Genomic DNA, 13,086 nt, shown 5'->3' on the forward strand with positions numbered 1-13,086 from the left:
TGTTAACTCAGTGTACAGTACTGGATTCACGAGTGCAGTAAAAGTGAACACTGAGGTCACTTTAAGTAAGTGGTAATATTTCAAAGGACATTAAATACCTGCTTTTCATAAACTTTTTTGGGGGATTTGGCTTTGTAATAAATATCTGTAGTACTTTGAACATGTTCAGTGCTATCTTTCTCCATTTGAAAGTCTTTCTCCAGAGTCAAAATGTCTTAAAGGCATGCCAGAGGGTGGGGAGTTGGGACTTTGCAGCAAGTCCATTAACAAAGCAATCTTATTATCTATGTGCTCCTGGAGTTTATATATTCGCTGATCAATGTAGTCCATAAGTTTCTTTTCCATCAGTTCCATATTTTTAGAAAGAATCTTTTCCAAGTAGGAACAAATGGATTGTTCTTCCATTCTAAAAATAAATTAAAAAAATAATAATAGAACAATTTTCCCTAATATTATAACAAAAACAACCAAACTATAGTACAATAAGCAGCCAACACACATTGCTAAAATTTGTCTCCACAACTATAGTCTGTCACCTTACAACATATTTCCAGGTTCTAAAATACATATGCAACAGGCAACCACAATCCTGAATGCCTAAAGGATTCTTACTTCTTAAATTCTTTAAACATTTAAGCATAAATTGAAATGAGAATATAAAAATGAAGATGATAGAATTTCTACCCTCAAAGAACAAGTCTTTAGATAGAAAGGGTCTTTTTGGTTTTGAGCCTCAAATCAAAAGAGATCTTGCTGACTTTTTTTAAGGTCTCCATGTTTGTCTTCCAAGTGCTTCCCCAAGCAACCCTACAATTTAAACAGTTTTCTCTTTTTTCATCCAAACAACCTTACTAAAGCAGTGGAGGGACAAGGACAGTGAATTTCAGAGTGTGGTCCACAAAACCCTAGGGTCTCCATGACTTTTTCCAGGGGTTCCATGAGGTCAGAAGTATTTTTATAATAATAATAAAATACGATTTGAACATTAATCGTACAATGAATGTACAATGAATTATCCAGAGGCTATACCATGTATAATGTCATTACTCTGATAACTAATAGCATGTATGGTTGTATATTCTGTTTCCTAGAATTCCTTAAGGTAGTAGGTTTAGGGTACAGATAAATGTTTTTCTCAGAGGTAACTCAATTTGTTCTCAGTATTTCTACTGTGGTCTTACTAGCTATCTATGTTTATACATGCTATAATGCAACATATATGAGAATACAACCCAAAGCTAATAAAGTTTTACATAAATTTAAAACAATACCGAACTTCCCTGGTGGCGCAGTGTTTAAGAATCCGCCTGCCAATGTAGGGGACACGGGTTCGATCCCTGGTCTGGGAAGAGCCCACATGCCATGGAGCAACTAAGCCTGTGCGCCACAACTACTGAAGCCTGCGTGCTCTAGGGCCCGCATGCCGCAACTACTGAAGCCCGCGCACCTAGAGCCCGTGCTCTGCAACAAGAGCTCACCGCAGTGAGAAGCCCGCGCACCGCAACGAAGAGGAGCCCCCACTCGCTGCAACTAGAGGTAGTCGGCGCACAGCAACAGAGACCCAATGCAGCCAAATAAATAAATAAATAAATAAATAAAACTATACCATTCTCACTAAACTTTTTAAAAAGAAAATATGGTATTTTTTCATAAAAATGTTTATGTTACTATGTAATGAGTTTATTGTTATTTCTAAACTAATAAATATTTTTATATAGCCTACATAAATAAAAGTTCTTTGGAGTGCTCAATTATTTTTAAGAGGGTAAAGACCAAAAAGTTTGAGAACCACTACTCTAGAATATACGAGGAGCTTTTTATTTTTCTCTTTATTTTCAAATAATTATAGATTCACAGGGGTTGTAAAGATACTATAATTCCCCAATGGTCCCAATCGTTACATCTTACCTAACTATGGTATAATATCACAACCAGGAATTTGATGTTAGTACAGTGTGTGTGTATGCCATTTTATCACATGTACACACATTCATGTAAACATCATGTTCTTGACAGAATCAAGTTCTGTCTCGATTGCAAAAACCACAATCAAGAGACAGAACTATTCCTTAACTACAAAGATCTCCCTCCTGCTACCCTTTTATTGTCACATCCACTCCCCTAATCTCCTCTATCCTTAACACCTGGTAATCACTAATACAGTCTTCATCTCTATTATTGAGAATGTTACACAAACAGAATCATATAGTATGTGACCTCTTGAGATTCTCTTTTGTCAATCAGCATAATGCCTTTGACAGACAACCAAGTTGTTGCATGTATCAACAGGTCATTCCTTTTTATTGCTGATAGCATCCCATGATATGGATACACCAGGGTTAATTTAACCACTCATCTATTTTAAGACATACTGGTAGTTTTTGGCTTTTACAAATAAAGCTTCTATGAACAATTGTGTACTGGTTTTTATGTGGAAAGAAGTTTTCATTTCTCTGGGATAAATGCTCAGGAGTATGACTGCTGAGTCACATGGTAACTATATGTTTAGCTATTAGAAACTGCCAAACTTATTTAGAGTGGCTGTACCACTTTAAATCGCCACAAGCAATGTATGAGAGATCCAGTTTCTCCACATCCTCATTGGTACTTGGTTTTGTTATCATTTTTAACCTTTTTATTTTAGCCATTCTGTGTAGTGGCTTCTTGTGGTTTTAATGTGTGTTTCCTTAATAGCCATGAGGTCAACAGCACTTATATTCATGTGCTTATTTGCTTTTTGTACATTCTCTCTGGTATAATATCTCTTTATGTTTTTTGCCTATGTTCTAATTGGATTTTTTTAATGTTGAGTTTTGAGAGTTCTTTCTATATTTTAGATATAAGTCATTTGTTGGATGTGTATTTGCAAATATTTTCCCTCACTTTGTAATTTGTATTTTATTCCTCTTAACAGAGAAGGGCAAAAGTTTTACATTTTCATGGCATCTAATAAATCAAATTTTTGATTACCCTGCTTTTGGTGTCATATCTAAGAAGTCTTGTCTTGTCTTAGGTCCCCAATGATTGTTTCCTATGTATTATTAGAAAAATTTTATAGCTTTATGTTTTACATTTAAGTCTATGATCCATTTTGAGCTAATTTTTGTATAAGGTATGAGGTTTGGGTCATGGTTCACTTTTTGCCCTTCGGATATCCAATTGCTCCATCACCATGTGTTAAAAAGACTATTTTTCCTTTATTGAATTGCTGTTGCACCTTTGTCAAAAATCAGTTGAGCATAATTTTGTGGGTCTATTTCTGAGCCCTCTATTATGTTCCATTGACCTATGTGTCTGTCCCTCTGCCATCACTACATCATCTTGAATACTCTAACTACATAAGACTCGACACTGGGAAGAGTGATTCCTCCCACTTCATTCTTCTTTTTCAAAGTTGTTTTAGCTATTCTACCTCTTTTGTTTTTCATATAATTTTTAAAATGATCCTGCTTATGTCTGCCAAATATTGTGGTGGGATTTCAATACGCATAATATTAAGCCTGCATATCAATGGGGAGAAATGACAACTTTACTATGTTAGAAATTGAATTGGTAATTTAACAGTTTCCAGGAAAGAAATAACCAGGCCCAGCTGCTTTCCTTAGAGACTTCTACCAAACATCTTAAGAAGAGATAACACCAATTTTACACAATCTCTTCTAAGATGTAGAACTCATCTTATGAGGCCCATATTACCCTCATGAAAACCAGACAAAGACAGTACAAGAAAAATACAGACCAGTATCTCTAATGAATTAGATGCAAGAATACTCAACAAAATATTAACAAATCAGATCCAGCATTGTATAAAAAAGAATTACAGCCCACAACCAAGTGGGATTTATTCTAGGTATACAAGGCAGGTTGTTTTTGAAATTAATGTAATTCACCATATGAACAGACTACAGAAGAAAATTCATGATCATATGAATGGTCATAGGAAAAATATTTGACAAAACCCTATACCCATCTATGATGAAAGAAACTCTCAGATAAGTAGGAACTAAGGAACACTAAGCCTCATGGTCCCTGAGCAGTCTGACTTCTTTCCACCTTCTATAGTCTTTGTATGTTTGCTGTATTATGTCCAGGGATTTTTATTGGTAAAAAGGGGGATCTGAGAGAAATGGGGACATTACATCTCAGCTGGACCCAGGAGCAGTTTTTAAATCTGTTTAGGCTTTTTTTTCTCCTTTGGGTTTTATTGTTTGTTTGTTTTGTTTTGCTATATCACAAGTTAACATTGATTAGACTATCAACAACTAAAGACTGGAACGTCCCTGGTGGTCCAGTGGTTAAGACTCCGCGCTTCCAGTGCAGGGGCACGGGTTCAATCCCTGGTTGGGAAACTAAGAACTAAGATCCTGCATGCCACGCAGCACGGCCAAAACAAAAAACAAAAAAAACAATTAAAGACTATTGTTATCTTTCCTTATCCTTCCCAAATAAGAACCACTTGTTCAATAATGTCAACTCCTCAAATTGAATGCTATTGGAGACATTAAGAAAGCTTCAACCAATACAACTCCCTCATTTTGCATGGGAAAAAAGGCTAAGCCAAAAGATTTAAACAGTAAGGCAACAGTTAAGGTAGAACTATGATTAGAGTCCTGAATTCCAATCTAGTGCAAAATTTGGACACATTACATCTATATAAAGGATGGGAAACATACTAAACACTTAGCCACCCCTCAATCAAAGCAGGACTGGAAAAAATTGGAATTATGAGATCAGGGGATAAGGGCCTGTACACTAGAAATAATTTAGAGCTGAAAAATGTTTGGATGACTCCGAAATTAGCCTAGGTCACATGTGCTCTACAAAGGAAATCTGTTACAATGGCTCACTTCATACAATCAGGCAAAAAATGTACATATCATGGTCACCACAGCTCCTCTCCATTCACGCAGACAACTCTCTACTCTGACCCTATCTGCTGCCTGTACCCCTTCCATCAGATGCCTGAGAAGTGCTCGGCACCTCCAGTTTTACACACTTCTTTCAAAGCAATCCATCCTACTCTGCTGAGTATTTCTTTCCTACAGTGTGTTAATGGTCAAATGTAAAAGCTGCTAAAATCCTCTCTGGAAACATTTTCAGGCAGTAGTTCTTGAAACAAACCTGTTTTCCTCCACCTGCCTCCCCCCTCCTGTCCCCAATCTAAACCACACTTGTCTTAAATACTTACGTAACACCAACAGTGCCTTCGCCGGGCTTGGTGATGCTTTCCTGCCACTTGGTGTTGGGTCCCACACGGAGATGGTTCACTTGACTACACAGATTCTGCAGAAAAGGCAGCAACTCAGAGTTAGGTATATGTGAGTTGTCACTTGCTTTCTTTGGTAAGAAAGAAGATACTGCATTCTTAAGATCATTCTCAGGAAGAGAATGGTTTTGTGGCACAATTTTACACTCTTGGAGGCTTGTCACATTTCCTCCACCAGCTGGCTGTGTACTTTTATCAATGTAAGCTTTTAAGTCTTCAGTCATGTTTCCAGATGTCAATCCAGTTCTGGAAGGGAAAGGTGTGGAGGATGACTTGTCGAAGGCTCCTGAAGCAGATGATGATTGCAGTCTGGTCATGTGCTTGTATCCAGTGCTCCCCAAAACTGACTGAAGCTGCTCTCCAATGGGAATACAATTCTAAGCAAGGTAAATAAGAAAATGTTATTATTAACATGAATGATAATGACAGGTAACCTCTGGAGTAACTCAGAGTCAGGCAACGTGCCTTCTTTCATCTGATCCTCAAAGCTTTCACATGGAGTAGGCTATAGCTACTATCCCAATATTAAGTTAGGAGACCAAGACTAAAGTTAACTTGGCCAAGGTAACACAACTGGTCAGTGGCAGAAGCAGGACAGGAACCCAGGCCACCGAACTCCAGAGTCAGGACTTCTCATCATTTCACTAGTTTTGCTAAGGAAAATATTCAAATAAATACAAGCATCCTTAGTAAAACTGCATGGGCATATTTTAATGTTTCCACTACAAAGGCCTCCTTAATATATGGTAATAAAATGTAGTATTCTCAGCTGAGTCACAGTAATTGATAACTTTCATAGAATTAAAAATCATCTGCCTTGGACAGGAATAAAGACGCAGACGTAGAGAATGCACTTGAGGACACGGGGAGGGGGAAGGATAAGCTGGGACGAAGTGAGAGTGGCATGGACATATATATACTACCAAATGTAAAACAGATGGCACAGGGAGATCAGCTCGGTGCTTTGTGACCACCTAGAGGGGTCGGATAGGGAGGGTGGGAGGGAGACGAAAGAGGGAGGAGATATGGGTATATATGTATATGTATAGCTGATTCACACTGTTATAAAGCAGAAACTAACACACCATTGTAAAGCAATTATACTCCAATAAAGATGTTAAAAGAAAAAAATATACACAGGAAAAAAAAATCATCTGCCCACCGTCACATATGGTAATTCAACCTAAGAATATGCAATTTATTTTCATTGGAAGATAGACCAGATAGTTACATACTTAAAGTATGATGTTATATGAGTACTTCTGTGACATTTTCAATGACTAAAATGAGCTACCTTTTGGCTAAGTCTGCCTTAATAATCTGTAGGGTAATGATTATGTTTTGTGGCCTCAACTCAACCGGCTATACTATATTATTTCCTGAGAAAAAACTCTGGCTCACCTTTGAGAGCAGGTTACACTGTCTCCTATCCAGGGCCATGTTCTTGCTATGCTCTTCAATTTTTCCACAAGAGAAAAGCAAAACTACCTCTAGCCTATCTAACTGTTAAGTTATACACCTCCATCCTAAATTCTAAACACAGAACTCTACTAGGGATTCTTATAGGGAATATCATCTCATACTTACTGTTGCTCAGTATCTAGTTAGAGAGACTGAGAAAAATATTATACAAGATTAGCTGAAAACACTCAGTCCATATATTTTCTGAATATTCTAATAAATGATTCTTGGATAAAGCCAGCCCCAAACTCATTCATTCAACAAATATTTACCAGGAATCTACTCTGTGTTAGGTACTGTTTCAGGGACTGGAAATAAGACAGTGAACAAGACAAATACAAATTTGCAAACATACCCTCAGATTTCTGAAAAAAATAAGTATCTCTGAACATCTTGTAGGATTTCTGAAAGGTCTGTCTTTAACTTTTTAAATTACCATAAAATCCAAAAAGTATCACCTTGAAAAAGCAAGAAAAAAAGATGTTTTTATCTTTTCAGATGAAAAAGGTAAACAGTGAAAATCTTGAATAACTGAATATATTTTTGTTGAGAAAATGGGGCACAGCTTTCCCTCAGATAACGTTAAATGACAACTATATGCCAGGCACTTTGATTCAGAATTCCTACTCAATTATTCTAAATTGCTAAAGCAAAAACAAATCGAAGTCAGCACATGTGAACTTCAAATACAAGGAAATAAGAAATCACTTTAAGAAACTTTCCAGAAAACAAGGAACCACAAGGCAAAGGTGCAGCAGGGAGTCTAGAAAGCTGTTCCCCAGGTCCTTTCTTTCCTCATCAGGACAGGCCCTGCCCCAATTAACATATGAAGGTTCCAAACAGTGTGTGGTTACACCCCTTCCATAGAAGGAGAGGTTCTGATCATGAAACATCCCTACTTTATACTCAACAGATAGTTACAGAGCTTATATGACACTTTCCAGGAAGACATTCCATGGATTCCTTGTTTGTGGACAAAAGCAATCCTAGAGAACCAGGTATATCCTGTGAGAATCATTCCATAAATATAGCCTCCCCACGAAAAAGAAGACTTTTATTAGCATGTTTCAAAGACGATTTAACAGGATCACCTTCTTTCTTCCCCGGGGGTTTCCCAAATGTCCCCATAGATAATGATTTAGCACGTGTGTTGGGGGGTTACAACACACATGCTGTTGGTTGGAGGACTTGTGTTTCTATACGATAGAAAATGCGACAAGGACACACATCAAGCTTGGGAATAGGATGAGAGCTGGGAGAGCACGCTTACAATATACCTTATGCACTTGTGAATGGACGGAAATTACACAGCAAAGAAAATGTATTGTTTGGGGAATTAAACAAAAAACCCTAAAAACATGGGCAAAAAACCCCATAAACTACTGTTCATGTCATTTCTTTTCCAGAGTCAAGGTTTTAAAACATAAAAATCAGTCCGTGAACTGATTTTACTTAATTCATTAACCCTCTCTAATGTTTCCAAAATTTTCCACACACAAAAAATTTCTTCTGTTTTTAAATGTTTAATCTCTATGGCCACTGGATCCTTCCCCTCAAACATCTGTTCTTAAAATATGCTATGCATAAGACTCATCTGGCATTGCCTGTATAAAACAGGTGAGTCCTGGATCACATCCTCAGTGTTTCAGGTCACTGGTGAGAGCCAGCATTCTGCACTTCATAAACATTCCAAGGGATTCTGATACCGGCAGGTTCCTTATCTCTATCATTCTTGAAACAACCCACTTTACCCTGGCTACCTCCACATTCTAACTACCCATTTACTATCTAATCCCTCAAAATCTGGTTTCCATCTCATCACTATTCAAACTGACCCCTTGAAGATCTCCAAGGAGTACGTAGTTGATAATCCAAAGGGCATATATATTATATAAAATTTACTTGGAGCCATAAACTAGACAGACAGGTCCTCTTTGCACAAAGCTTATATTTTAATGAGATACACAGAACAACACATAAACAAAAACAGGCAAGAAAGTGCTGATGAAAATATGATACAGATTTGGAGGAAAAGGCTAATATTTTAATCAGGGTGGCTAGGGAAGGTGTCATTCAAGATGGAACATTTAAGATGAGGTTGAAATAATAAGAAAAAGGCAGACTTGCTAAGATCAGGAAGAGAGGATTCTGGCCAAAGAGAACAGTTAAGAGGGCAGAGGTCCTGAGGTGGGAGCACGTCTGGATATTTATGGAATACCCACATCAGAATGTCTAGAGCAAGGCATCTAAGGAGATGCAGCAGGAAATGAGGTTGAGGAGGTAACGAGGGCCCAGATCTTAGACGAGAGCGTAAGGAATCTGGATTAGTTCTGAGTGTCAAGGGAAGCAGTCAGGGGGCTTTACACAGGGGAAGTCGAGTCTGCTTTACCCTTTGAGATCATTCTGGCTGCACTGTGGAGAGGGAGCACTGGAGCAGGAGGGCCAGTTAGGAACCTCCTGAGGTATGGAGGTGAGATAATAGTGCCAGCGGAAGAAGAGTATGGACCCTGTTCATTTTAAAGCTTTCCTTTCCATGCTTTCCAAGATCATCATCAACTCTCCTGTTCTCCTATGTCTGCCTGTTGATCCAACGATACTCGTCCTAAATTAATATTGGCAAATCTCAAAAAAGTTATATAAGTTTTTAAATTCATATTATTGGTTTTAAACTTTCATCCTGTGATCTTACTAGTATTACCATTTAGATTGTAAACACGAAGAAATTTATTCTCAAAAAGAGGAAGCAATGCCAAATAACACAGAACTAATAGCTTTGAATTCAGGTCTCGTGACATCAGATCTCTTGTGACTCTTAAGCACTGCTGTGTCCTGCTCTTGTGGTTCCTTTTTCCTCTCCCCGTATTCTTAGCAAACGCACCTACTCTCCCAGGGTCTTCCTTCCTGGCTCCGGTCTCTCCCTTCACCCCCTTCCCCATCATCTACTAGGCATGCTCCTCCCAAACCTCCCTCCACTCCACTAGCCCCACCTGTGTTTCCAAAGCCTCACAACATCATCCCAGGGCATGTGTTATTCACATCTAAAACTCAACACTCCCAAATTAAACTCCTTTCCCCCAAGTCGCTTCCCTCCTTGGGTTCCATGTATATTATGGTATCACCATTTTCAAAACTTTAGTTTCACGTTTGATTCTGTTTTTCTCCCACAGAACCCATATTCAGTTAGTTGTCAAGTGCCAATGGCCCCACTGTTGTAGCCTCTCACAATCCAGCATCAGGTTACTCCTTCCAAGTTTAGACTCTCATTAACTCTCCTCTGGATGAGGGAAATAACAGAGCTGCTTTCCTTCTTGTAGCCTCACTTTCTGCTGACACATCTTTCCTACTGACTCATCTTACACATAATAGCCGATTAAATTTATTAAAACAGAGCTAAAAAACACCCACAAACTTTATAACATCATTCAAAATCCTCTGAGATCCAGCCCCAGTCTACCTGAAACTTCCTGTCACTTCTTCACTCCAGAGAAATGAACTTCTGTTCATTTCCTAGCTACATCCTATTCCTCTAGCACTTAAGATTTAATCCATACTTGTCTCTATCTCTTAAGTTGCATCCCTCCAAATTTACTTGCCTAATCCCACCCTTCCTCTTTAAAGGCGTAGATAAAATGCTACTTCCTTTAATAAGCCTTTCCTAGCACTCCTCATCATTCCCCACTTAGATGCCCTGACTCCCCTAACAAGACTACAGAGATCCTTGACAACAGGCTATCGACTAATTCATCTTTGAATCTTCTGAAGTAACCAAAACTGTGGTACTCACTAAGAAGGGGCTAAGTAAATACTTGCTGAATGAATAAATGAGTGAATTCATGGAAAATTGTGAAGTCTGTAATAGAAATATTTTTTTGCAAGAGAGTATGTCTACAGAATGTTATTTTTAGAAAATTAGTAAAGTGAATAGTTAAATCAATAACAAAAGTTAAAATAAAAAGATTTATGTTTCTATATGTCCTTATAAGAAGACATCATTTAAAGAATTTTAACAGTATCTGGAAAGAAATCCATTTCTACTCACCTGTTGCTGGAAAATAACCATATTCATCAATTGCTGAGCTCCAGATGACAACTTTGACCCCATGGACTCCATGATGGTTTGGACCCTCTCCAGGTCTATCCTTGATCCTAGAGCAGGACAGCCTGCTGAAGAATTTGCCGAAACTGGCCTCACATGTACCACAACTTTACTGATGAACACACACTGCTTTTCACCAAAGGAGAGCAGCTATTATAATACAAAAGTTCAGCAAAATTAATGATAATAAAAATAATCATCATTTAAGGTCATTTCTTGTTAATACTGAAGAGTGAAGCATTCAAGAATCTAAAAATTAACTTCAAGTACATTTTAAAGGTTTCTCTATAACAGTCATAGTCAAAAAAAGACTCAAAAAAACAATGTAAATGCAAAAAGTCCTTTTTAAATAAAAGATTATGTATAAATAATGTTTTACTTACTTAGTTTAGGGAATTAAAGATAAACTATACCAATCTGAGATCTTAACATACTGAAACTTGCTACAGTATTATTTAATACAAAATAAGACTGTCCAGTGTCCCATGCAAAGTGTTTGTGAAATACTAAATATAAATAAGTCCGGATTTTAGAATTTAGAACTGTAGGGAATATCAATACAACCTAAGAGAGCTCAACAGTTTACACATAAAAATACGAGTTCAGGGTGGTTTTTTCAACTTGCAAAAGACACCCAATTAGCAAAGTTGAGCTCTGAGCCTGTTTCTTCTGGCTTCTATCCCAGTAGCTTTTCCAATGTTTTATGCTTCTTCATGTTGTCCATGCTTCTAGAGCAAAAGACATTTCATGTGTGGTGTAGGACAACAAAGTAGCAAAGTGGAAAGAAAATAGCATTTAGAATCAGACAGACCTGAGTTCAGTGATGGTTCTGCCTGGGTGACCATGGGCAAATGCCAAACTTGAGTCAGGAGTAAAATGAGTTCACACGGTTATTATGAGGATTATGTGTTAAAATTTCCAGTACATATCATTGAGTAAGTGCTCAGTAACTATTACTTTTAACTTACATATACTATTGGCCCAGAAGAAGCTTTCATACAAACCCAAGGATTTCACTAAATGAAACACTCTTTCACTCCCTGGTACTTCCACAGCACAGTTTTAAATACCATTCACCTTCAGACACAACAAACCCATACATCACACAAAGACACAGGCGAATACAGACACATGATCTAAAAACTCAGTGTGGCACCAAAGATGTGAGTGTCATCAACAAGGAAGTAAATACCTCATGAAATGTAAACACCTACATTCCAACCTCCATATTATCCCTGTTCTGCTTTTTAACCCCCAAGCCTTTCTCACTAGCAAATGTAGTACCTATTTTGCACACTGAGTCAACCTATTATCTGTCTTGCCCACTATAATATTTGCGACGTGAGGCCTTCATTCCAATTTATTTCATAACTGGCAATTCCTAAATGCCAAGTACAGTATCTGGCATCAATAGGCACTCCAACATTTGTTGGATGAATGAATCACCTTATTTAAATGACTTTAGAAGCTATTAGTATATACACCTAAAACAACATCTTGGGATAATCAGTTCTGTGCTCTTCTGTAAGTAATAATCAGCATAGAATTTTAGAGATAAAAATAATTAATCCAAGATCTATTTTCCTTAGTCCCCTAATATTACCCATGAAGTAGGTCCAAACAGGTGAAGAAACTTGCCCAAGGTTATTCTGCTAGTCAGCAAGAGAGCTCACTTAACACTCAGGGCTTATGTAAAAAAGAGTGGAAATATGTATATGTATAACTGATTCACTTTGCTGTATACCTGAAACTAACAAAACATTGTAAATCAACTCTACTCCAATAAAAATTAAAAAAAAAAATAGGGCTTTTGATTTCCAGCTCAGTACCATTTCCTTAGATCTGATGACCTTAGTAAAGTTCACCTTAATAATATTTTTCAGGCTGAAGACACCAATCCAAACTCCCTTAACTTTGTGGTGCCCATGTCTGAATCCTCCCTGATTGTGTCTTATCCTTCTAGATTTGGGGACCAAAACTGCTTGTGGTTTTCTTGGCACCTAAGTTTTATATAAAGATAAAAAATGTTTTTAACTCAGTTTTTTAAGGCTCAAAAGTACAATACTGCTGTACTAACAACAGTACATGACATGACTAGGAAATGGAGCAGGACCCCATGGTCCTTGCCCCCCATGTCCTCAGCCTGCCTTTGGTCTGTGGAAAAACTTTAGCCAAAGAATAAGTTTAATCAGAGAAGTGCGAAAATGGAGAAGCAAAGAAAAGCAGTCAACAGGACAAAACAATAATTGTTTAGTCAGTAAGC

General features: G+C 37.6%; 1 protein-coding gene across 1 annotated transcript in view; it reads right to left on the reverse strand.

The window, feature by feature from the left end:
• Positions 1–13,086, reverse strand: part of LOC133092751 (ATPase PAAT-like) — a 15,961-nt gene continuing 2,875 nt past the window's right edge. Inside the window, exons 4-6 of the mRNA XM_061192537.1 lie at positions 10,767–10,973; positions 5,189–5,643; positions 1–406 (exon numbers count right to left, since the gene is read on the reverse strand). Of these exons, the coding sequence (XP_061048520.1) occupies positions 172–406; positions 5,189–5,643; positions 10,767–10,973 (897 nt within the window). The 3' untranslated portion in view covers positions 1–171. The remainder of the gene's footprint in view (positions 407–5,188; positions 5,644–10,766; positions 10,974–13,086) is intronic.

The sequence above is a fragment of the Eubalaena glacialis genome, chromosome 1 (assembly GCF_028564815.1).
Source record: "Eubalaena glacialis isolate mEubGla1 chromosome 1, mEubGla1.1.hap2.+ XY, whole genome shotgun sequence".
Taxonomy (NCBI): domain Eukaryota; kingdom Metazoa; phylum Chordata; class Mammalia; order Artiodactyla; family Balaenidae; genus Eubalaena; species Eubalaena glacialis.